This window comes from Coregonus clupeaformis, unplaced genomic scaffold (assembly GCF_020615455.1).
Source record: "Coregonus clupeaformis isolate EN_2021a unplaced genomic scaffold, ASM2061545v1 scaf3003, whole genome shotgun sequence".
NCBI classification, from domain to species: domain Eukaryota; kingdom Metazoa; phylum Chordata; class Actinopteri; order Salmoniformes; family Salmonidae; genus Coregonus; species Coregonus clupeaformis.
Window position 1 is genome coordinate 1 of NW_025536457.1, and position 27,500 is coordinate 27,500.

General features: G+C 42.9%; 1 protein-coding gene and 1 pseudogene across 1 annotated transcript in view; both read right to left on the reverse strand.

The window, feature by feature from the left end:
- Nucleotides 1-6,161: 6,161 nt before the first annotated feature.
- Nucleotides 6,162-10,999, reverse strand: LOC123489399 (annotated as a pseudogene).
- A 7,443-nt stretch (nucleotides 11,000-18,442) lies between these two features.
- The window catches only part of LOC123489400 (cilia- and flagella-associated protein 251-like), a 15,818-nt gene continuing 6,760 nt past the window's right edge, over nucleotides 18,443-27,500 (reverse strand). Inside the window, exons 3-4 of the mRNA XM_045220002.1 lie at nucleotides 22,015-22,216; nucleotides 18,443-18,504 (exon numbers count right to left, since the gene is read on the reverse strand). Of these exons, the coding sequence (XP_045075937.1) occupies nucleotides 18,443-18,504; nucleotides 22,015-22,216 (264 nt within the window). The remainder of the gene's footprint in view (nucleotides 18,505-22,014; nucleotides 22,217-27,500) is intronic.

Genomic DNA, 27,500 nt, shown 5'->3' on the forward strand with positions numbered 1-27,500 from the left:
GACTGCCAGTCAGAGGGCTGAAGACTCTGGATGTTCCTCTTCTTCTCCTTTGACTCTCCTCCTCCCCTGACAGAGAAGAGATCTGTCCTATCAGTACACTCTTCCACTGGCTGAAAGAGTGGGCGGGCTCTCCCAGCCGCGATTGACAGGGCTGGATGATGATGTGGGCGGGGCTTTCCAGGTGGGAGAGAGAGGCCACGCATGACAGAGCCCAGGGATTGGTTGGGCTGCTGGAGGGGGCGGGTCGCCAGGTGGACTCCACTAATCACAGGAGTGTTGGGTGTGGACTGCTTGTTGAGAGAGAGGGCGCACACGTTTTGCAGTGCAGAGTTTGCATAACAGAGTGTGTGTGTGTGTGTGTGTGTGGAGCTACTACCACTCACCCACAGAGTCCCAGGGGTCAGAGGTCACAAGCAGCAGGCTGGGCGTTCCCAGGGGTCGTCTGGGGGCGGTGCCTCAAGAAGGGCCAAAGATATCCACCAGATCCAACATGGCAGACTGGAGAGAAACAAGAACCACAAAAATCTTCCAAAAGTACAAATAAAAGAGGTTCAAGGAGATATCATGGCTGCTTTCAGGGTTATAGAAGTTGGTTGTTTAGCAACAAGCGACGCGTAGTGCAACTATGAGTGCGAAACAGACGGGGGTAGGCCAGATTGTTGACAACGTGGTAAACTATATATTTCTCCAAATGTTTATTGAAACCATAAATAAATGTGCACAATGACGCTTGTTGTCTCTCAAATACATTGTTACAGTTGTTGGTTAGCTAGCTAAGAAGGAATTGTAGCATATTAGCAGAGCGTGACAAGAGTCAAAACACCTCATTACAAGACATGGTATCAAGAACAAGATAAAACTAGCTGAAACGATTCCCCCACAAGCAGCTGTCATGGTTAAGCTATCTGCTATCTGACCGTTCAGAATCATAATGCATACCATCCGGCCCCCATCGACCGCGCATCAACTTTTTGTGGCGTTGTCAGCTAACCCGTCTATATTAACCTCTCTCTCTCCTCTCTCTCCCCTCTCTCTCTCTCTCTCTCTCTCTCTCTCTCTCTCTCTCTCTCTCTCTCTCTCTCTCTCTCTCTCTCTCTCTCTCTCTCTCTCTCTCTCTCTCTCTCTCTCTCTCTCTCTCTCTCTCTCTCTCTCTCTCTCTCTCTCTCTCTCTCTCTCTCTCTCTCTCTCTCTCTCTCTCTCCTCCCCTGTCCCTGACCCCCTCCTACTCTCGTCCAGTGGCTCTCTGCAGCAACCACTCATCTCAACCGAGACAAAGTTACAAGTCCTTGCAGAGGCGGCAGTGACATCATCAACACAGTTACCATGGAGACACAGACACACACACGAACAGACACAAACACACACACACACATGCCGAAGTATTTCACTTACCTTTAGTACATAGGTAGACCAAAAAAGAGGGAGAGGGAGGAGGAGGAGAGAGAGAGGAGGAGAGAGGGAGGGAGAGGAGGAGAGAGGGAGAGGAGAGAGGAGGGAGGGAGAGAGGAGAGAGGGGGGGGAGAGAGAGAGGGAGAAAGGGAGGGAGGAGAGGGGAGGGAGAGAAAGGAGGGAGAGGAGGAAGAGGGAGGGAGAGAGAGGAGGAGAGGAGAGGAGAGGAGGAGAGAGAGAGAGGGAGGAGGGGAGAGGGAGGGAGAGAGAGGGAGGAGGAGAGGGAGGGAGGAGTAGGAGAGGAGAGAGAGAGAGGAGAGAGAGGAGGAGAGGAGGAGAGAGAGGAGAGGAGAGAGAGGAGAGGAGAGGAGAGAGGAGAGGAGAGAGGAGAGGAGAGTGGGAGGAGAGGGGGAGGAGGGGAGTGGAGAGAGGAGGGAGAGTGGGAGGGAGGGAGAGAGAGAGAGAGAGAGATGGGAGGGAGGGAGGAAGGAGGAGGGGGTAGAGAGGAGAGGAGAGAGAGAGGGAGGGAGGGAGGAGAGGGAGCGGGAGGGAGGGAGAGGAGGAGAAGTGAGAGGGAGGAGAGAGGAGATGGGAGAGAGGAGGTGGAGAGGAGGAGATGGGAGAGAGGGAGGGAGGGAGGAGAGGGAGAGGGAGAGGAGAGAGAGAGAGGGAGGGAGGGAGAGAGGGGAGCGGGAGGGAGGAGAGAGATGGGAGAGAGGGAGAGAGGAGAGAGAGGGGAGCGAGGAGGATGGAGGAGGGAGGAGATGGGAGAGAGGGAGGGAGAGGAAGAGAGGGGAGAGAGGGATGGATGGAGGAGGAGATGGGGAGAGAGGAAGGGAGAGGAGGAGATGGGGAGAGAGGGAGGGAGAGAGGAGGAGATGGGAGAGAGGGAGGGAGAGAGAGATGGGAGGGATGGAGAGGGAGGAGGAGAGGGAGGGGAGGGAGGGAAAGAGAAGAAAATGTGTAGAGATTAAGAAGGGAGGAATCGAGCAGAGGTAAGGATGGAATCTGGAGGAGGGTAGAATAGTTAGTTAGAGGAGAGAGGTTTCACATGGCACTGCAGAAGGTTAGCAATATCACACACTGGTGAGCAAAACTGTGTCTTGTGTGTATCGTCTGTGTGTGTGTGTGTGTGTGTGTCACGTGTGTCTGTCTGTCTGTGTGTGTGTGTGTGTCTGTGTGTGTGTCATGTCTGTCTGTCTGTCTGTCTGTCTGTGTGTGTGTGTGTGTGTGTGTGTGTGTGTCTGTGTGTCTGTCTGTGTGTGTGTGTGTGTGTCATGTCTGTCTGTCTGTGTGTGAGTGTCATGTCTGTCTGTCTGTCTGTCTGTCTGTCTCTGTGTGTACCTGCTCCTACTCCTCTTTGTATGTCTGTCTGTCTGTGCTACTCCTCTTTGCTAAGGCTCAGAACTATCTGTAGCTGTGTGTCACCATCTGTCTCCATAGCAATAGGAGGGAGGCGGGGGCCAGCTGAAGAGGGGTTGTGTCGTGATTAGCATCTGACTAACCAATGACATTCAGCATCAATCAGAGAGAGAGCGAGAGAGAGAGAGACAGAGAGAGAGAGAGAGAGCGAAGAGAGAGACAGAGAGAGATAGAGAGAGAGAGAGAGAGAGAGAGAGAGAGAGAGACAGAGAGACAGAGAGAGAGAGAGAGAGACACCAGCTACAGTATGAACCTATGGAGTAAGAGTGGTAACCACAGCAACACACTTTCCTCATCACTGCTAAGGAAAGAATACAGCAGGGTTGTATTCATTTCTGCCACACGTAGCTACATGTTTTGCAAGTTCATGTAGTCCTCCACCGTTTCGAAAACAAGCGTTTCCTATTGGACAAGTTCATGTAGTACCGCGTTTCAAAAACAAGCATTTCCCATTGGACAAGTTCATGTGGTCCCCCACGTTTGCTTCTCTTTGGGCCCTAGTTAATACATCCCAGCAGTTGTGTGAAATACTCTGTGCCACCACACAGTGGTGCTGTTGAGCTCATTGAGCTGGTGTTGGTGACATCACTGATATGACAGATGCACTCTGAGAGTCGGTGTAGAGTCCACCCCACTCACTCACTCACTCACTCACTCACTCACTCTCACCACTCACTCACACTGGTAATGTGCATGTGTGTGTTTGACCTTCTCACTCTCTCTCTGCTCATGGCCAGGGCCCAGCTGTAACTGTAGCTCCTCCTCCCGCTGGTCTGGGGGGCGGGCCTGTTCTAGATCAGACGCTTCACGAGGAGAGGATGAAGAGGCTGGGGGAGAGAGAGTTGGGGGAGGAGTAGAGAGAGAGAGGGAGAAGGGAGAGAGAGAGAAGGGGAGAAAGAGATGGGGCAGAGGGAGGAGAGAGGGGAGAGGAGAGGGAGAGAGGAGAGAGAGAGAGAGAGAGAGAGAGAGAGAGAGAGAGAGAGAGAGAGAGGGAGAGAAGAGAGAAGATGGGCAGAGGGAGAGAGAGAGAGAGAGAGGACAGAAACTGATATGATAGAAAGGATAAATATTTGTGGGTTGTCTTGTGTTATTGATAGCTTTAATCTATTTCATTGACTGTCCAGGTTAGAACACACATGAGCACACTCAATTGGTGCTGTGTGTGTGTATGTGCATGAAGTTGTGTGGTCGTGCTTGCATATAATCAGTTAAATGAGAGGTTTAAAATGTGCACACACAGGTGAAGTAAAAGTCTATAAAGTAGCACTCTGAATTTGGTACTACGGTACATTAAAGGGAAAGTACAGTCGGGGTCAAAAGTTTTGAGAATGACTTTGAGAAAGTATTGGTCTTCACAAAGTTTGCTGCTTCAGTGTTTTTAGATATTTTTGTCAGATGTTACTATGGTATACTGATATAATTACAAGCATTCCATAAGTGTCAAAGGCTTTTATTGACAATTACATTAAGTTTGCAGTGTTGACCCTTCTTTTTCAAGACCTCTGCAATCCACCCTGCATGCTGTCAATTAACTTCTGGGCCACATCCTGACAACAGCCCATTCTTGCATAATCAATGCTTGGAGTTTGTCGAATTTGTGGGGTTTTTGTTTGTCCACCCGCCTCTTGAGGATTGCCCACAAGTTCTCAATGGGATAAGGTCTGGGGAGTTTCCTGGCCATGGACCCAAAATGTTGATGTTTTGTTCCCGAGCCACTTAGTTATCACTTTGCCTTATGGCAAGGTGCTCCATCATGCTGGAAAAGGCATTGGTCGTCACCAAACTGTTCTTGGATGGTTGGGAGAAGTTGCTCTCGGAGGATGTGTTGGTACCATTCTTTATTCATGGCTGTGTTCTTAGGCAAAATTGTGAGTGAGCCCATTCCCTTGGCTGATTAGCAACCCCACACATGAATGGTCTCAGGATGCTTTACTGTTGGCATGACACAGGACTGATGGTGGTGCTCACCTTGTCTTCTCCGGACAAGCTTTTTTTCCGGATACCCCCAAACAATCGGAAAAGGGATTCATCAGAGAAAATGACTTTACCCCAGTCCTCAGCAGTCCAATCCCTGTACCTTTTGCAGAATATCAGTCTGTCCCTGATGTTTTTCCTGGAGAGAAGTGTCTCCCCTTCTTGACACCAGGCCATCCTCCAAAAGTCTTCGCCTCACTGTGCGTGCAGATGCACTCACACCTGCCTGCTGCCATTCCTGAGCAAGCTCTGCACTGGTGGTGCCCCGATCCCGCAGCTGAATCAACTTTAGGAGACAGTCCTGGCGCTTGCTGGACATTCTTGGGCGCCCTGAAGCCTTCTTCACAACAATTGAACCTCTCTCCTTGAAGTTCTTGATGATCCGATAAATGGTTGATTTAGGTGCAATCTTACTAGCAAAAATATCCTTTCCTGTGAAGTGCAAAGCAATGATAACGGCACGTGTTTCCTTGCAGGTAACCATGGTTAACAGAGGAAGAAGAATGATTTCAAGCACCACCCTCCTTTTAAAGCTTCCAGTCTGTTATTCTAACTCAATCAGCATGACAGAGTGATCTCCAGCCTTGTCCTCGTCAACACTCACCTGTGTTAACGAGAGAATCACTGACATGATGTCAGCTGGTCCTTTTGTGGCAGGGCTGAAATGCAGTGGAAATGTTTTTTGGGGGATTAAGTTCATTTTCATGGCAAAGAGGGACTTTGCAATTAATTTCAATTCATCTGATCACTCTTCATAACATTCTGGAGTATATGCAAATTGCCATCATAAAAACTGAGGCAGCAGACTTTGTGAAAATTAATATTTGTGTCATTCTCAAAACTTTTGACCACGACTGTATTAAAGTCTACACTCACAGTTAAAGGAGAAGTGTTAATGTCTACACTCACAGTTAAAAGGGAAGTGTTAAAGTCTACACTCACAGTTAAAGGGGAAGTGTTAAAGTCTGCACTCACAGTTAAAGGGGAAGTGTTAAAGTCTGCACTCACAGTTAAAGGGGAAGTGTTAAAGTCTACACTCACAGTTAAAGGGGAAGTGTTAAAGTCTACACTCACAGTTAAAGGGGAAGTGTTAAAGTCTACACTCACAGTTAAAGGGGAAGTGTTAAAGTCTGCACTCACAGTTAAAGGGGAAGTGTTAAAGTCTACACTCACAGTTAAGGAGGAGGCGAGCCCCGGGGAGCGGATGGACTCTTCCCCGTAGAGAGCTGCCATATTTGGCTGGCTGGTCCTTTCGGCCTGGGTGGTACGCTGGAGGTACCCCACCATGCCCCGTCCCTCCTCCTCCCCCTGTCCCTCCTCCTTCCCCTGTCCCTCCTCCTCCTCCCCCTGTCCCTCCTCCTCCTCCCCGTTCCCGCCGTCATGCGTTCTTTAGTCGTCAATGCCTGGCTCCTCTCCTGTCTGAGGCCGCTCCTCATCCCTGAGTAGAGACACCAGCTGGCGGGCCTTCTCCCCTCACGTTGCCCCCTGGTCACGGCCGTCACGGTCCATGTACTGGAAGTCACGCAGCGTCTACATGGAGACATGATGATGAGGATTTAATATGAAATTGATTCCTTAGCATTATATAATATACATGATCACATATACATTATCACATATACATTATATTATATATATTATAGTATATACATTATATTATATACATTATTACATATACATTATATTATATACATTATTACATATACATTATATTATATACATTATTACATTTAAGTGATAATGCCCGAGAAGCCGGTGTTTGAAGGATATATTGGCACGGGTGTTAGGCCCGAGACGAAGCTAATATATCCTCCAAACACCGGCTTCGAGGGCATTATCACTTTTATACAACGGGTTACCAACATATTCAAATAACTCCTTCCACAGGATAATAGTCCCGACACAAATCTAGGGTTGCTACCCAAGCTGGCTGGTCGTTCGTTCTATCGGTTTGGTTGCCAGAGACGTGACCCAGTCGTTCAGTCCTTTTGTTCTGTACCTATGGACGCGACCCAGTCGTTCGTTCTAAATGTTCCATTATCATACTGGCTGGCAACGTTCTTATCCCTTGCTTGCTAGCTAGCTAACTACGGCTAACTTACAGTCACGTCAAACAGTGCAGCCAGAAAAACAACAAAGTAGCTGCATTTGCGTTTGTTTAAGCTGTTTTCTAGTGACATTTATTTGGATACATCCATAACAATGAGCTAATGAGGCGCGATTTCGTGTAGGAAATGTGCTCACTCGTCAGGACACTGTTGTTCAGAGGAGCTAGCCAACAACACAGCTAACACAATCACTTCAACCTGAAGCTGGAAAGACTGCAAACTAGCTGCACTTCGTTTCGTTTGACCTTTTTTCAATTGACATTTCTTTGTATATATCCATAAAAATGATGCCAGCTGATTCATGATTTCGACTGGCTGAGAAATGCTCAGTGCCTGTCTGTCTTGTCCCGAAACGTTCATTACTATAGGACAGCTGGAGATCGAATTTGAATGTTGAAACAATGTTGCAAATGTCGGAGAGACAGACAGCAATGTTTATACAAATCTCTGCTGTTGAAAACTAAATGTTAGTCTAAAATAAATGTGGGATAATGTCTAGATGCTTTTTACAGTGGAGATCAAGTTTATAAATTGCCTGGCTGGGCTGATGAGACAGTGGATTGTGCAGTCAGATGGAACAGAGTAAATAGGCATTTTTAACGTCAGATTTAGCCGGTGGTAACTTGTGGAATAGACACCGGCTGGAATGCGGTTTTAACCAAATCGGCATTCAGGATTAGACCCACCCGTTGTATAAATACATAATATAATATACATTATTACATATACATGATATTATATACATTATTACACATACATTATTATATAGCCTATGCCCCTTACATAGGAGACATGATAAGGGTTTAATGTGAAGTAGACTTTTTTTATTTTAAAATAAATAGTGAATCATGCTAGGGTGACAGTATATTTGAGCGTAACTGTAGATACTCCTACAGTTTATACGTACTCATTACATGAAGTGAAGTGCTCATAAGCTTGGTGTTACTATAACTCCTTTTAATAGCATGACAGGTAAGTGCATATTCCAGTGCATGTAGCTGGGTCCACAGTCTTCTGTATTGCATGGAGATTCCTAACCGACACCATTCTACACTCTTAGAAAAAAGGCTTCCAAAAGGGTTTTTCAGCTGTCCCCATAGGAAAACCCTTTTTCGTTCCAGGTAGAACCCTTTTTGGCTCCAGGTAGAACCCTTTTGGGTTCCATGTAGAACCCTCTGTGGAAAGGGTTGTACATGGAACCCAAAACGGTTCTACCTGAAACCAAAAAGGGTTATTCAAAGGGTGCTCCTATGGGGACAGTCGAAGAACCCTTTAAGGTTCTTGATAGCACCTTTATTTCTAAGAGTGTATAGCAGGAGTCCACTGCAGCATTTATATCATTTTGTACCAGAACACCCTCCCAACCATTCTCCAGTTTCCCCCACTCACCTGTATGGTGAATGAGATCTCGCTGCCATTTTGTGCCAGAACACCCTCCCCACCGTACTCCAGTTTCCCCCACCCACCTGTATGGTGAATGCGTTCTCGCGGCACTGCTGAGCCACTCTCTCTGAGCCGGTCTTGATCAAGTAGTCGAGCAGCGTCAGGGCCTTGTAATATAATAATAATACACTTTTTTTCTACTGCACATTTCATACAGACACCACAAGTCAAGGTGCTGTACATACTAAACTAAAATTAAAATACATAACTTAAAAATAGATTTGATAAAAGACAATAAAAGCTGCATAGAATGATAAAAATGAGTACAAACTAATTTAGGATATTAAAATAAGACCAAAATAGTCAGACTGATTTAATGCTGAAAAATGTAACTATTCCAAATTCACATTCTCATTGAAAGCAAGTCTAAGAAGCGGTAGATCTGTTCTATATGCGCAATTTCTATGCTTCCCGTTCTCAAGTAATTTTTTTTGTGTCTTTTACTTTCGGTTTTGTACACCAGCTTCAAACAGCTGAAAATGCAATATTTTTGGTTATGGAAAATATATTTGACAGCAGTTTAGATGGTACAATGATTCTCTACACAATGACTGCTTGTTTTGCCACATAAACTGAAATTAGGCAAACTATTAGAGCTATTTCTGAATATTCAACCTTTAAAGACAGACTCGTTTAACTGGTCTCATCTGGTATATCTACTCACTCTCTCGCTCCACTACATTTTCTTAAAAATAAAAAACAACGTTGAAAAAGGTGTCTTTACTAGGGTTGCAACATTTCGGTACCTTTCCCAAAATGTCCCTGGTTTTCTAGAAATCCTGGTTGGAGGATTCTGCATTTACTGTTTATTCCCTTCTGACCCCAGGAATCTTCCAACCAGGATAAACAACAAAAAAACTGTGGAATTTTGGGAAAGTTCATGTAATTTTGCAACCCTAGTGTTTACCTTGTAGACATAATGGTGTGTCTTTAAAGGTGTTTACCTTGTAGACGTAATGGTGTGTCTTTAAAGGTGTTTACCTTGTAGACGTAATGGTGTGTCTTTAAAGGTGTTTACCTTGTAGACGTAATGGTGTGTCTTTAAAGGTGTTTACCTTGTAGACGTAATGGTGTGTCTTTAAAGGCGTTTACCTTGTAGACGTAATGGTGTGTCTTTAAAGGTGTTTACCTTGTAGACGTAATGGTGTCTCTTTAAAGGTGTGTGTTTACCTTGTAGACGTGTCTCCAGTTCTTCCCGTGGTCGTTGAGGCGTTTCCAGACCATGCCCATGACCTCAGCAAACGCCACCACGTTAAAGGTGAGGTCAGCGATCTCTGACATCAGCGAGGAGGGGGGGCCCCACGGTCGTTGGAGGTCGCTCGCGCACCTGGTTGAGGGGGAGGGGTATTGGAATGAGAGAAAGAGGTATCACACACCATGTTTAGAAAAGGGGTGCGGGGGATAATATTTCTGTCAACATTTTACCTATAATGAGGGGCTGCCTTCTCCCCAGTGTAGCAGGTGTGTAAGGTAGGGGCTACCAATAATGTATAAAGGCTTTGTAAGTAGTCAATAAAACATGAATGAACATGTATCAATTCATAGGTGAGTGTGGGACCATCAAACTGAATAGCTAGCTAACTCCCTTACATTACACCACAGTGTTACCTTACATTACACCACAATGTTACCTGATATTACACCACAGTGTTACCTTACATTACACCACAATGTTACCTGATATTACACCACAGTGTTACCTGATATTACACCACAGTGTTACCTGATATTACACCACAGTGTTACCTTACATTACACCACAGTGTTACCTTATGTTACACCAGTGTTACCTGATATTACACCACAGTGTTATCTGATATTACACCACAGTGTTACCTGATATTACACCACAGTGTTACCTTACATTACACCACAGTGTTACCTTACATTACACCACAATGTTACCTGATATTACACCACAGTGTTACCTGATATTACACCACAGTGTTACCTGATATTACACCACAGTGTTACCTTACATTACACCACAGTGTTACCTGATATTACACCACAGTGTTACCTGATATTACACCACAGTGTTACCTGATATTACACCACAGTGTTACCTTATGTTACACCACAGTGTTACCTGATATTACACCACAGTGTTACCTGATATTACACCACAGTGTTACCTTATGTTACACCACAGTGTTACCTGATATTACACCACAGTGTTACCTTATGTTACACCACAGTGTTACCTGATATTACACCACAGTGTTACCTGATATTACACCACAGTGTTACCTGATATTACACCACAGTGTTACCTTATGTTACACCACAATGTTACCTGATATTACACCACAGTGTTACCTGATATTACACCACAGTGTTACCTGATATTACACCACAGTGTTACCTGATATTTCACCACAGTGTTAACTGATATTACACCACAGTGTTACCTGATATTACACCACAGTGTTACCTTACATTACACCACAGTGTTACCCGATGGTTAAATAACCAGGTGGAAACACACAACAGGCAAACAAACCTTACTACAACACAGTAGAGTTAGTATAGTTAGTTACAGTCACCTTGATCTCTGCCTCAGAGTAGTTGTGAACAATGTTCTTCACCTGGCGACGCAACGCTGAGGTTGTCATGGTGACTGGTGTTCGGGGGGTGGAGTTAGGGGTGTAAGGTAAATGTTAAAGGGGGTGGGGTAAGGGGGGTGGATGAGGGGGAGGGAGGTAGTTCAGGTGGTAGAGTCTCCGCTCTTTGGAGAGGGGGTCAGAGGCACCACTGTAGGAGGGAGGGAGGGGGAGAGAGAGAGAGAGAGAGAGAGAGAGAGAGAGAGAGAGAGAGAGAGAGAGAGAGAGAGAGAGAGAGAGAGAGAGAGAGAGAGAGAGAGAGAGAGAGAGAGAAAAGAAAGTGAGAAAGAGAGAGTGATAGACACAGACTGACAATTAAACTCTTTAAAATAACAATTAAAATGTGTTAATACAAGTCAATCATTATCAACTCAACTGCTCTTTAGTTAATTAGCTAATTAGCCAGTAATATGACTACTAAACACTTCAATCAACTCAATCCAACTCAATCATCAAGTTTGCAGACGACACAAAAGTAGTAGGCTTGATTACCAACAATGACGAGACAGCCTACAGGGAGGTGGTGAGGGCTCTAGGAGTGTGGTGCCAGGAAAAGAACCTCTCACTCAACGTCAACAAAACAAAGGAGATGATCATGGACTTCAGGAAACAGCAGAGGGTGCACCTCCCTATCCACATCGACGGGACCGCAGTGGAGAAGGTGGCAAGCTTCAAGTTCCTCGTCGTACACATCACTGACAAACTGAAATGGTCCACCCACACAGACAGTGTGGTGAAGAAGGCGCAACAGCGCCTCTTCAACCTCAGGAGGCTGAAGAAATTTGGCTTGGCACATAAAACCCTCACAAACTTTTACAGATGCACAATTGAGAGAATCCTATCGGGCTGTATCACCACCTGGTATGGCAGCTGCACCGCCCGCAACTGCAGGGCTCTCCAGAGGGTGGTGCGGTCTGCCGAACGCATTACCAAGGGCAAACTACCCGCCCTCCAGGACACCTACAGCACCTGATGTCACAGGAAGGCCAAAAAGATCATCAAGGACAACAACCAACCGAGCCACTGCCTGTTCACCCCGCTATCATCCAGAAGGCGAGGTCAGTACAGGTGCATCAAAGCTGGGACCGAGAGACTGAAAAACAGCTTCTAACTCAAGGCGATCAGACTGTTAAAGAGCCTTCACTAGCACATTAGAGGCTGCTGCCTATATACATAGATTAGAAATCACTGGCCACTTTAATAAATGGAACACTAGTCACTTTAATAATGTTTACATATCTTGCACTACTCATCTCATATGTATATACTGTATTCTATACTATAATATTCTACTGTATCTTAGTCTATGTCGCTCTGTCATTGCTCGTCCATATATTTATGTATATATTCTTAATTCCATTGCTTTACTTAGTTTTGTGTGTATTGGGTATATGTTGTAAATTGTTAGATATTACTGCACTGTTGGAGCTAGAAGCACAAGCATTACGCTACACCCGCAATAACATCTGCTAAACACGTGTATGTGACCAATACAATTTGATTTGATTTGATTTCAACTGTTCCTTGGTTAATTAATTAATTATCCAGTAATATGACTACTAAACACTAACTGTTCCTTAGTTAATTAGCTAATTATCCAGTAATATGACTACTAAACACTTTAACTGTTCCTTGGTTAATTAGCTAATTATCCAGTAATATGACTACTTAACACTTGAACTGTTCCTTGGTTAATTAGCTAATTATCCAGTAATATGACTACTTAACACTTTAACTGTTCCTTGGTTAATTAGCTAATTATCCAGTAATATGACTACTAAACACTTTAACTGTTCCTTGGTTAATTAGCTAATTATCCAGTAATATGACTACTAAACACTTTAACTGTTCCTTGGTTAATTAGCTAATTATCCAGTAATATGACTACTAAACACTAACTGTTCCTTGGTTAATTAGCTAATTATCCAGTAATATGACTACTAAACACTTTAACTGTTCCTTGGTTAATTAGCTAATTATCCAGTAATATGACTACTAAACACTTTAACTGTTCCTTGGTTAATTAGCTAATTATCCAGTAATATGACTACTAAACACTTTAACTGTTCCTTAGTTAATTAGCTAATTATCCAGTAATATGACTACTAAATACTAACTGTTCCTTGGTTAATTAGCTAATTATCCAGTAATATGACTACTAAACACTAACTGTTCCTTGGTTAATTAGCTAATTATCCAGTAATATGACTACTAAACACTTTAACTGTTCCTTGGTTAATTAGCTAATTATCCAGTAATATGACTACTAAACACTTTAACTGTTCCTTGGTTAATTAGCTAATTATCCAGTAATATGACTACTAAACACTTTAACTGTTCCTTGGTTAATTAGCTAATTATCCAGTAATATGACTACTAAACACTTTAACTGTTCCTTGGTTAATTAGCTAATTATCCAGTAATATGACTACTAAACACTAACTGTTCCTTGGTTAATTAGCTAATTATCCAGTAATATGACTACTTAACACTTTAACTGTTCCTTGGTTAATTAGCTAATTATCCAGTAATATGACTACTAAACACTTTAACTGTTCCTTGGTTAATTAGCTAATTATCCAGTAATATGACTACTAAACACTTTAACTGTTCCTTGGTTAATTAGCTAATTATCCAGTAATATGACTACTAAACACTTTAACTGTTCCTTAGTTAATTAGCTAATTATCCAGTAATATGACTACTAAACACTAACTGTTCCTTGGTTAATTAGCTAATTATCCAGTAATATGACTACTAAACACTAACTGTTCCTTGGTTAATTAGCTAATTATCCAGTAATATGACTACTAAACACTTTAACTGTTCCTTGGTTAATTAGCTAATTATCCAGTAATATGACTACTAAACACTTTAACTGTTCCTTGGTTAATTAGCTAATTATCCAGTAATATGACTACTAAACACTTTAACTGTTCCTTGGTTAATTAGCTAATTATCCAGTAATATGACTACTAAACACTTTAACTGTTCCTTGGTTAATTAGCTAATTATCCAGTAATATGACTACTAAACACTAACTGTTCCTTGGTTAATTAGCTAATTATCCAGTAATATGACTACTTAACACTTTAACTGTTCCTTGGTTAATTAGCTAATTATCCAGTAATATGACTACTTAACACTTTAACTGTTCCTTAGTTAATTAGCTAATTATCCAGTAATATGACTACTAAACACTTTAACTGTTCCTTGGTTAATTAGCTAATTATCCAGTAATATGACTACTTAACACTTTAACTGTTCCTTGGTTAATTAGCTAATTATCCAGTAATATGACTACTAAACACTTTAACTGTTCCTTGGTTAATTAGCTAATTATCCAGTAATATGACTACTAAACACTAACTGTTCCTTGGTTAATTAGCTAATTATCCAGTAATATGACTACTAAACACTAACTGTTCCTTGGTTAATTAGCTAATTATCCAGTAATATGACTACTAAACACTAACTGTTCCTTAGTTAATTAGCTAATTATCCAGTAATATGACTACTAAACACTTTAACAGTTCCTTGGTTAATTAGCTAATTATCCAGTAATATGACTACTAAACACTAACTGTTCCTTAGTTAATTAGCTAATTATCCAGTAATATGACTACTAAACACTTTAACTGTTCCTTGGTTAATTAGCTAATTATCCAGTAATATGACTACTAAACACTAACTGTTCCTTGGTTAATTAGCTAATTATCCAGTAATATGACTACTAAACACTTTAACTGTTCCTTGGTTAATTAGCTAATTATCCAGTAATATGACTACTAAACACTTTAACTGTTCCTTGGTTAATTAGCTAATTATCCAGTAATATGACTACTAAACACTTTAACTGTTCCTTGGTTAATTAGCTAATTATCCAGTAATATGACTACTTAACACTTTAACTGTTCCTTGGTTAATTAGCTAATTATCCAGTAATATGACTACTAAACACTTCTAACTAAATGCTATTTGCTGACAGGAGAGATAGGAGTCTCTTCTTGATCCTGTTTGTTAGATTATTGGCCAGCGTCCGAATTGGAACCTTATTCCCTATATAGTGTACCATATTCCATATAGTGAACTACTTTTAACAAGCGCCCTACAGGTCCTGGTCAAAAGTAGTGCACTTTAATGGGAATGGGGTGCCATTTGGGACGAACCCTGAAGAGACTAGATTGCTTTATTCTCCTGTCGCCCAATACTGCAGACCTAGGATCAGTTTCCTGCAACAAATTCAGATTGAACCATTAGATACGAACCTAACCACTGATCTAGGACCAGATTACACTCCGATAATCCTAACCTAAACCATTAGATACGAACCTAACCACTGATCTAGGACCAGATTACACTCCGATAATCCTAACCTAAACCATTAGATACGAACCTAACCACTGATCTAGGATCAGTTTACACTTCCCCTAATTCTATCCTGAACCATTAGAGGGGAAAACACATAACTGAACTTAGATCAGAGTGTCGGAGAAACTTCATTCTACTTGTCAACAGGAAGTAGGTCATAAAAAAGTGCCACTATTTATGTGTCTGGCAGAGCTTGGTCTTATCCAGGCCAACACACACACACACACACACACACACACATACGCACGCACGCACGCACACACACACACACACACACACACACACACACACACCCACACACACACACACACCCCCACACACACACACCGTAACCCACTTTCACATCTAAACTAATATATTACCAGAGACATGAGAGACTTCATCTCTTAAGAGCTCAAACTGTTCTTTCTCTCCTCTGTGTCTGGCTCCTGTGTACTTCAGACTGTGTTCACATCACAATTAACCCATTAAACCAGTGTATCTCAATCCTGGTCCTGGGGACCCAAAGGGGTGATCATTTAGTTTTAGCCTCAGCACTACACACCTGGTCCCACTAATCAAAGGTTTGATGATGAGTTGATTAGTGGAATCAGGCGTGTTGCCCAATTATTGGCTCAGTGGGCTAACAGGGTCATTAGTTAGTTCTATATTTCAAATGTCCTCCTATAGGATGGCTTGTTCTACAGCCGTCCTCCAATAGGATGTTAGGATGAACAGAACAGTCACAGAATGCTTTGTCCTGCAGTAGTGCTGACTTCAGCAATATCACTGAAGAACTGCAATACACACTGAGAGAGAGAGGAGAGAGAGGGGAGAGGAGAGGAGAGAGAGGGGAGAGGAGAGAGAGGAAAGAGAGAAGAGATAGGGGGAGAGGAGAGAGAGGGAGAGAGGAGAGAGGAGAGGAGAGAGAGAGGAAATAGAGAAGAGAGAGGGAGAAGAGAGAGAGAAGAGAGAGAGGAGAGAAAGAGGGAAAGGAGAGAGGAGAGAGGGAGAGGAGAGAGAGAAGAGAGAGAGGAGAGAGAGAAGAGAGAGAGGAGAGAGAGGACAGACAGACAGACTTGAGGACACAGAGAAAATAAAGAATGGAAACATCAGCAGTTCAATCAGTATCACCTTTCTGACAAATCATCTCCAGCTCTCTCTCACACACACACACACACACACACACACACACACACACACACACACACACACACACACACACACACACACAGTCTTGTACAGCTAATCTTGTGGGGACACACAATTCAGTCCCATTCAAAATCCTATTTTCCCTAACCATAAACCTAACCCTAGATCCTAACCCTAACCCTTAACATCATTCTAACCCTAACACTAATTCTAACCTTAACCCTAAACCCCCTAGAAATAGCATTTGACCTCGTGGGGACTAACAAAATGTCCACAGTTGGTCAAATTTTTGTTAAACACGTCCACACACACACCTCCTTTCCATGCAGCAGCCCACTATAGGTTACTAGGGGCCCCCGACAAAAACAAGAAATATATATAAACTTAGTCGGGGTCTCAACTTACTGTTGACAGTTAGAAAAGTGCAATTTCGAAATGTGGTTGTTCATCAGCAGTGTTTCTCTTGTTGTCAGTCACTGAATTAGCCCATGTCAGGTAAGGTAGTCTACCCAGCTATCTAACCCTTGTAGTAGGCCTAATCATCACCACATTACCACAGAGCCCTGACCTCCAGGGTGCCCCCATTGATTGTATTAGTCACTCACAGATATCACTAAAACGTTCTGCCCTCGAGGTGGGGAGGTGCCCCCTGACCAAATCTCGCTTAGGGCCCCCAAAACGCTAGAGGAGGCACTGACTACTAAACTACCAAAGCATTCATGCAAATATTCTTACGCAACGCAATGTGCTCATTGTCCAATCTGAGCTGTCAAAAAAAACATGGCCACACTAACCAACCCTCAAATTGCCTACAATACCTATACAGCACACCGCTTTTGTTGCAAAAAATAAACTGCAGAATAATGTCAAACGAACTAATAGCCTATCAAATCATCCAAGTTTAGCTTTGGCTATGTTTAAATATCGCAGTAAACTATGATTTGTTTTATGTCGCGGTAGCCTAAAAACCCAGATAGCCAATGTGCTTAGTTTACCGCATTCTGTCCGTTCCGCTTACCTCTGCCATGATCACCTCCCTCCTCCTACACCAGGCACCATCCTCCTCTCCGCTCCTTCCCTCTCTCGCTCTCTCCCTCTCTCTGCAGTGTAGGTATTCCCCCAGTAGTATTAAACCACCGGTATCAGCAGCACTGAACCGTAACACAGAGATGCAGCGAGCAAGGGAGCTATCGGTAGGCTACTCCCGAAACATGCCGGTTGATGACTGAGGACAGACGAGCAGAAAGCAGTGCTCCAGCCCCGTGCGTGGAACGGCAGTGGAATTCCGAAGGGACGTGTAGTCTGTTCCTTTTACAACGGTCGGGTGAAGTTGGGATGCACGAGGCGGGCAGCAACCGTGACATCCGCATAGGACAACCAACGGCATGGCACACTCACGCGCCCACTCACACACGCACGCATGCATGGCAGGTACGCATACGCACAGCTCACAGAGAGAGAGAGAGAGAGAGAGAGAGAGAGAGAGAGAGAGAGAGAGAGAGAGAGAGAGTGAGAGAGGGAGAGAGAGAGAGAGAGTAAGAAAGAGAGAGAGAGAGAGAGTAAGAAAGAGAGAGAGAGAGAGAGTAAGAAAGAGAGAGAGAGAGAGAGAGAGAGACAGAGAGAGAGAGAGAGAGAGAGAGAGAGAGAGAGAGAGAGAGAGAGAGAGAGTGTGAGAGAGAGAGAGAGAGAGAGAGAAGGGGCGGGATGGGGGTGGATACTGGGTAGTGGGTAGCATGCTGTCAGCGTTTAACCCACGCTCCTCCTCCTCAGAATCAGTGTGTGTGAGGGAGCTAGGTGAGACAACCACATCTCTCAGTCATAATAAGGAAACCAAGACAGTAAGTTCACAAAGCAAGTTTATTGATGTCATAGTGAGAAAATAAACCTCTGCACCTGTGATGGATTCTCAGTACAAAGGTGTGTGTTAAGGAGGAAGAAGGGAATCTATTGAAGTTGGACATTGGGATCAGAGAGCTGTGTGTGTGTGTGTGTGTGTGTGTGTCAGCTCACAGCCTGTCCCTCTGCAGCCTCATCCAACAGCACACACAGAGAGTCCACTAAGCCTTCCATTAGAATATACACCTGGAAGAGAAAGAGAGAGAGAGAGAGAGAGAGAGAGAGAGAGAGAGAGAGAGAGAGAGAGAGAGAGAGAGAGACAGGGAGAGAGAGGGAGAGAGAGAGACAGAGAGGGGGGGAAGAGAGAGACAGAGAAAGAAAGAGAGAGAGAACCACTTTTGTTTATTATCTACTTCACTTGCTTTGGCAAAGTAAACATACAGTACCAGTAAAAAGTTTAAGAACAAGTACACATTCAAGGTTTTTTTTTTTTTTTTTATACCATTTTCTACATTGTAGAATAATAGTGAAGACATCAAAACGATGAAATAACACATATGGAATCATGTAGTAACCCAAAAAGTGTTAAACAAATCAAACATGTACAGTATAACAGTGTACTAGCCTGTTGGTGCAGCTGTCTCCTGTATTTGTCCTGTAGTTCAGGCTCTACAGTAGAGTCAGTGTGGTGGTCCTGGTAGTATAGTATAGTATAGTATAGTATAGTATAGTATAGTATAGTATAGTATAGTATAACAGTGTACTAGCCTGTTGGTGCAGCTGTCTCCTGTATTTGTCCTGTAGTTCAGGCTCTACAGTAGAGTCAGTGTGGTGGTCCTGATAGTATAGTATAGTATAGTATAGTATAGTATAGTATAGTATAGTATAGTATAGTATAGTATATTATAGTATAGTATATTATAGTATAGTATAGTATAGTATATTATAGTATAGTATAGTATAGTATAGTATAGTATAGTATAGTATAGTATAGTATAACAGTGTACTAGCCTGCTGGTGCAGCTGTCTCCTGTATTTGTCCTGTAGTTCAGGCTCTACAGTAGAGTCAGTGTGGTGGTCCTGGTAGTATAGTATAGTATAGTATAGTATAGTATAGTATAGTATAGTATAGTATAACAGTGTACTAGCCTGCTGGTGCAGCTGTCTCCTGTATTTGTCCTGTAGTTCAGACTCTACAGTAGAGTCAGTGTGGTGGTCCTGGTAGTATAGTATAGTATAGTATAGTATAGTATAGTATAGTATAGTATAGTATAGTATAGTATAGTATAACAGTGTACTAGCCTGCTGGTGCAGCTGTCTCCTGTATTTGTCCTGTAGTTCAGGCTCTACAGTAGAGTCAGTGTGGTGGTCCTGGTAGTATAGTATAGTATAGTATAGTATAGTATAGTATAGTATAACAGTGTACTAGCCTGTTGGTGCAGCTGTCTCCTGTATTTGTCCTGTAGTTCAGGCTCTACAGTAGAGTCAGTGTGGTGGTCCTGATAGTATAGTATAGTATAGTATAGTATAGTATAGTATAGTATAGTATAGTATAGTATAGTATAACAGTGTACTAGCCTGCTGGTGCAGCTGTCTCCTGTATTTGTCCAGTAGTTCAGGCTCTACAGTAGAGTCAGTGTGGTGGTCCTGGTAGTATAGTATAGTATAGTATAGTATAGTATAGTATAGTATAGTATAACAGTGTACTAGCCTGTTGATGCAGCTGTCGCCTGTATTTGTCCTGTAGTTCAGGCTCTACAGTAGAGTCAGTGTGGTGGTCCTGGTAGTATAGTATAGTATAGTATAGTATAGTATAGTATAGTATAGTATAACAGTGTACTAGCCTGCTGGTGCAGCTGTCTCCTGTATTTGTCCTGTAGTTCAGGCTCTACAGTAGAGTCAGTGTGGTGGTCCTGGTAGTATAGTATAGTATAGTATAGTATAGTATAGTATAACAGTGTACTAGCCTGCTGGTGCAGCTGTCTCCTGTATTTGTCCTGTAGTTCAGGCTCTACAGTAGAGTCAGTGTGGTGGTCCTGATAGTATAGTATAGTATAGTATAGTATAGTATAGTATAGTATAACAGTGTACTAGCCTGCTGGTGCAGCTGTCTCCTGTATTTGTCCTGTAGTTCAGGCTCTACAGTAGAGTCAGTGTGGTGGTCCTGGTAGTATAGTATAGTATAGTATAGTATAGTATAGTATAGTATAGTATAGTATAGTGTAGTATAGTATAGTATAGTATAGTATAACAGTGTACTAGCCTGCTGGTGCAGCTGTCTCCTGTATTTGTCCTGTAGTTTCAGGCTCTACAGTAGAGTCAGTGTGGTGGTCCTGATAGTATAGTATAGTATAGTATAGTATAGTATAGTATAGTATAACAGTGTACTAGCCTGCTGGTGCAGCTTGTCTCCTGTATTTGTCCTGTAGTTCAGGCTCTACAGTAGAGTCAGTGTGGTGGTCCTGATAGTATAGTATAGTATAGTATAGTATAGTATAGTATAGTATAGTATAGTATAGTATAGTATAACAGTGTACTAGCCTGCTGGTGCAGCTGTCTCCTGTATTTGTCCTGTAGTTCAGGCTCTACAGTAGAGTCAGTGTGGTGGTCCTGGTAGTATAGTATAGTATAGTATAGTATAGTATAGTATAACAGTGTACTAGCCTGCTGGTGCAGCTGTCTCCTGTATTTGTCCTGTAGTTCAGGCTCTACAGTAGAGTCAGTGTGGTGGTCCTGGTAGTATAGTATAGTATAGTATAGTATAGTATAGTATAGTATAGTATAACAGTGTACTAGCCTGTTGATGCAGCTGTCGCCTGTATTTGTCCTGTAGTTCAGGCTCTACAGTAGAGTCAGTGTGGTGGTCCTGGCAGTATAGTATAGTATAGTATAGTATAGTATAGTATAGTATAGTATAGTATAGTATAGTATAGTATAGCAGTGTACTAGCCTGCTGGTGCAGCTGTCTCCTGTATTTGTCCAGTAGTTCAGGCTCTACAGTAGAGTCGGTGTGGTGGTCCTGATAGTATAGTATAGTATAGTATAGTATAGTATAGTATAGTATATTATAGTATAGTATAGTATAGTATAGTATAGTATATTATAGTATAGTATAGTATAGTATAGCATATTATAGTATAGTATAGTATATTATAGTATAGTATAGTATAGTATAGTATAGTAAAGTATATTATATTATAGTATAGTATATTATAGTATAGTATAGTGTAGTATAGTATATTATAGTATAGTATAGCATATTATAGTATAGTATAGTATATTATAGTATAGTATAGTATAGTATATTATATTATATTATAGTATAGTATAGTATAGTATATTATAGTATAGTATAGTATAGTATAGTATAGTATAACAGTGTACTAGCCTGTTGATGCAGCTGTCTCCTGTATTTGTCCTGTAGTTCAGGCTCTACAGTAGAGTCAGTGAGGTGGTCCTGGTAGTATAGTATAGTATAGTATAGTATAGTAAAGTATATTATAGTATAGTATAGTATAGTATAGTATAGTATAGTACAGTATATTATAGTATAGTATAGTATAGTATAGTATAGTATAGTATAGCATATTATAGTATAGTATATTATAGTATAGTATAGTATATTATAGTATAGTATAGTATAGTATAGTATATTATAGTATAGTATAGTATAGTATAGTATATTATAGTATAGTATAGTATAGTATAGTATAGTATAGTATAGTATAACAGTGTACTAGCCTGTTGATGCAGCTGTCTCCTGTATTTGTCCTGTAGTTCAGGCTCTACAGTAGAGTCAGTGAGGTGGTCCTGGTAGTCACTCTCAGGGCTGGCTGTGGTGGAGGAGAGCTCTCTGCCTGGTTCTTTACCAGACTTACCTCCAGGACGCTTCCCCCCCACCACCTCCTCACGACCCTTCTTCTTACTGCCCGGACGCTCCTGGAAGAGAGCACAGGAGGCTGCTGAGGGGAGGACGGCTCATAATAATGGCCGAAACTGAGCAAATGGAATGGCATCAAACACCTGGAAACCATGTATTTGATACCATTCCACTTATACCACTCCAGCCATTACCACGAGCCCGTCCCTCCCAATTAAGGTGCCACCAACCTGTGGAAGAGAGGGATGGGGGGAAGAGTAAGAGAGGGATGGGGGAGGAGGGAGAGAGAAGGATAGGTTAAAAAGAGAGATGGTCGGAGGGAGGGAGGGAGAGAGAGAGTGATGGGTTATAGAGAGAGATGGTCGGAGGGACGGAGGGAGGGAGGGAGGGAGGGAGAGAGAGAGGGAGGGAGGGATGGTTAGAGAGAGAGATGGTCGGAGGGATGGAGGGAGAGAGAGCGGGATGGGTTAAAAAGAGAGATGGTCGGAGAGAGGGAGAGAGGGAGAGAGAGAGAGGGATGGGTTAAAAAGAGAGATGGTCAGAGAGAGTGAGGGAGAGAGGGAGGGAGGGATGGTTAGAGAGAGAGATGGTCGGAGGGAGGGAGGGAGGGAGAGAGAGGGATGGGTTAAAAAGAGAGATGGTCGGAGAGAGGGAGGGAGGGAGGGATGGATGGTTAGAGAGAGAGATGGTCGGAGGGAGGGAGAGAGAGAGGGATGGGTGGAGGGAGGGAGATGGGCGGGTTATAGAGAGATTCACTATTTGATTACCACGAGCCCGTCCCTCCCAATTAAGGTGCCACCAACCTGTGGAAGAGAGGGATGGGGGGAAGAGTAAGAGAGGGATGGGGGAGGAAGGAGAGAGAAGGATAGGTTAAAAAGAGAGATGGTCGGAGGGAGGGAGGGAGAGAGAGAGTGATGGGTTATAGAGAGAGATGGTCGGAGGGACGGAGGGGAGGGAGGGGGAGAGGGAGAGAGAGAGGGAGGGAGGGATGGTTAGAGAGAGAGATGGTCGGAGGGATGGAGGGAGAGAGAGCGGGATGGGTTAAAAAGAGAGATGGTCGGAGAGAGGGAGAGAGGGAGAGAGAGAGGGATGGGTTAAAAAGAGAGATGGTCAGAGAGAGTGAGGGAGAGAGGGAGGGAGGGATGGTTAGAGAGAGAGATGGTCGGAGGGAGGGAGGGAGGGAGAGAGAGAGGGATGGGTTAAAAAGAGAGATGGTCGGAGAGAGGGAGGGAGGGATGGATGGTTAGAGAGAGAGATGGTCGGAGGGAGGGAGAGAGAGAGGGATGGGTGGAGGGAGGGAGATGGGCGGGTTATAGAGAGATTCACTATTTGCTCACCTCTTGGCCACAGCACAGTAGACTATATGATTCAAGACATTGACCCTTTCTCTCTCAGCTCATTCACCGTCAAGCCACTAACACCTCTGTCTGATCACAGCCAAATTACCTTGTTCCTCAAAAGAACAGACATGGAAACAACCACACATTCACAGCCCAGTAAGCTGTACAACATCAGAAATTCATACAGATGGGCCCGAAACAGCACAGAAGAATACCAGAAAGCAACCAGTAACCAAAACATCAAAACACTCTTAGATAACTTTCTGGATACCACATTCACTCACAGTAAAGAAGGCATCAATCTAGCAGTAAAAAACATCAACTATATATTCAGGCAAACGGCAAAAGAAGCACAACTGAAATGGATAAAAAACAAAAACAAAAAGACAACTGGTTTGATGCAGATTGTAAAATTATAAGGAAAAAACCTAGAACACTATCAAACCAAAAGCACAGAGACCCAAATAATGGTGAATTACGCCTTCATTACTGTGAGACTTTAAAACTAATAAACATACACTCAGAACCAAAAAAGCACAGTACAACAGCAAGAAGCTGACACTAATTGAGGAGTCCATAAACACAAACAACTTCTGGCAAAATTGGAAATACCTAAAACAGTCGAAACTAGAGGAATTAGCGATACAAAATGGTGACATGGACAACACATTTTAAAAACACTCCACAACACCGTTCAAATTGATGCAAATGCAGAACAATGCCAAATTCCTGAGAAGTTGAAGGGATTAGAAAAAGCTATAAAGGACAATCAAAATACATCGGACCAGGAGCTCTATAAGAAACTTCAGGACCTCAAATTTAAAAAAGCATGCGGACCTGATGGCATCCTAAATGAGATGCTCAAATTCACTAGTACAACATTTCAATTGGCTATATTAAAACTGTTTAGCCCTGTGTGGACCCACACCAGGGTCCAGACAGGGCGTGGTACTTTGTGGGAGGAAGGAGAGGGGAAGCAGCGCGCCGAGGTCCAGACCTGACCAGGGGCGCAACAGGGAGGCGGAGAATAGGTGGTGGTCACGCCCAGAGCCGGATCCGCCTCCGAGGCGGAATGCCCACCCGGCCCCTACCCTGTTATGTTTATGTGGCGCGGTCGGAGTCCGCACCTTTGGGGGGGGGGTACTGTCACGCTCTGACTCAGGGGACGTTTATTTGTTGAGTCAGGGTGTGTATGTTCTATGTTGTGTAGTTCTATGTTGATATTCTAGTATGTCTATTTCTATGTTGGCCGGTGTGGTTCCCAATCAGAGGCAGCTGTCGCTCGTTGTCTCTGATTGGGGACCATACTTAGGCAGCCTTCTGGCACGAGTTAGTTGTGGGATCTTGTTCCGTGTGAGGTATGTTGTTTGTCTACCTTGGACTTCACGTTTCATTTCATTTGTTGTTTTGTCGTGGTGTTTATTCAATATAAATAAACATGTATGCATATCACGCTACGCCTTGGTCCGTCCTGTCTGTAAACGATCGTGACATTAAGTTTTGGAAACATCTATAATACAGTGACCCCTCTCATATCATTACCAAGCCCTGCAATGCCAAGAGCTGAGCAAAGAAAAGAGTCCCCTCATCCAGCTGGTCCTGGGGCTGAGTTCACAAACCTGTTCTACTAACACACTGAAGCCTCAGGACCAGAACATCCAATCAATTAGAATAAACCAAATTACAACACAGTCAAAACAAAACTACACTACTTATTGGGAAACACAAGCGCAAAGCAAAATGCAGTGCTATCTGGCCCTAAATCAACAGTACACCATGGCTAACTATTTGACCATGGTTACTGATCACAACCTTAGAAAAACCTTGACAAAGTACAGGCTCAGTGAGCACAGCCTTTCCATTGAGAAGGGTAGACACAGGAAAACCTGGCTCCCTGTAGAGGAAAGGCTGTGTAACCACGGCACCACAGCAGAACCCGAGACAGAGCCGCATTTCCTGACAAAATGCCAAAAATATAAAACAATTAGAGAGTGTCATTTCCCCAAATTTGAAACTCTTATTCAAGACCACGCTGATGAGAATAGGCTACCCGTCCTGTTGGGGATGAGAATAGGCTACCCGTCCTGTTGGGGGAGGACGCAGAGAGCTGTGGGTTGGCAGCGCACTACATTGCTGCCTGCCATAAGATGAGGGACAGTGTCTGACAGACCAACCAACCACCACATGTCCGCTATGCTTATTGTTATTGTTCAATGGTTATTTTGACCCTTGATTATTGTTGTTACTGTTGTCCCGTTGACAATATTGATTATTATTATTTTAATTATGTTCATATTGTAAATCTCCAAATATGAACATTGTTAGGTCATGCCAATAAAGCACATGTATTTGAATTGAATTGAGAGAGAAAGAAAGAGAGAAAGAGAGAAAGAACAAGCTAGTGAAATAGACAGAGAGAGACATAAATGGAGAGAGGGAGAGCGAGAGAGACAGAAAGAGAGAGCGAGAGAGAGAGAGAGCAAGAGAGCGAGAGAGAGAGAAAGAGAGAGCGTGAGAGAGTGAGAGAGTGAGAGAGCGAGAGAGAGAGAGAGAGAATGAACCCAGATTGGGAAAGAGAGAGAGAGAGAGAGAGAGAGAGAGAGAGAGAGAGAGAGAGAAAAAAAGAGAGAGAGATCCCTCAGAGTCTCTCAGAGCGTTCACAGTCAGCCCACTGACACCCCTATCAGACCACAGCAAAATCACAGTCTACTTGAACAGAGCAATACTCAATTATGAGGCATCAAAGCCAAAGGAACTGAATAATATAAAGAAATGCTATAGATGGAAGGAAAGTAGTGTTGAAACCTACCAAAAAACAATTAGGCAACAACAAATTCAATCCATTCTAGACAACTTCCTGGACAAAATGTTCCACTGTAATAGTGAAGGTGTAAACTTGGCAGTAGAAAACCTAAACAGTATATTTGACCTCTCAGCTTCCCTATCAAATCTAAAAATCTTTAACAGAAAACCAAAGAAAAGTAACAACAGTGATAAATGGTTTGATGAAGAATGCAAAAACCTAAGAAAGAAATTGAGAAACCTATCCAACCAAAAACATAGAGACCCAGAAAACCTGAGCCTATGCCTTCACTATGGTGAATCACTAAAACAATACAGAAATACACTACGGAAAAAGAAGGAACAGCATGTCAGAAATCAGCTCAATGTAACTGAAGAATCCATAGACTCTAACCACTTCTGGGAAAATTGGAAAACACTAAACAAACAAAACACGAAGAGCTATCTATCCAAAACGGAGATGTATGGGTAAACCACTTCTCCAATCTTTTTGGCCCTATAACAGAGAACAAACAGCAAAAAAATATACATGATCAAATGCAAATCTTAGAATCAACTATTAAAGACTACCAGAACCCACTGGATTCTCCAATTACATTGAATGAACTACAGGACAAAATACAAACCCTCCAACCCAAAAAGTCCTGTGGTGTTGATGGTATCCTCTGCATTATCATTAACAGCAGACTAGTTCATTTCCTCAGTGAAAACAATGTACTGAGCAAATGTCAAATTGGCTTTTTACCAAATTACCGTACGACAGACCACGTATTCACCCTGCACACCCTAATTGACAAACAAACAAACCAAAACAAAGGCAAAGTCTTCTCATGCTTTGTTGATTTCAAAAAAGCTTTTGACTCAATTTGGCATGAGGGTCTGCTATACAAATTGATGGAAAGTGGGGTTGGGGGAAAACATACGACATTATAAAATCCATGTACACAAACAACAAGTGTGCGGTTAAAATTGGCAAAAAATACACACATTTCTTTCAACAGGGCCGTGGGTGAGACAGGGATGCAGTTTAAGCCCCACCCTCTTCAACTATATATCAACGAATTGGCGAGGGCACTAGAACAGTCTGCAGCACCCGGCCTCACCCTACTAGAATCTGAAGTCAAATGTCTTCTGTTTGCTGATGATCTGGTGCTTCTGTCACCAACCAAGGAGGGCCTACAGCAGCACCTAGATCTTCTGC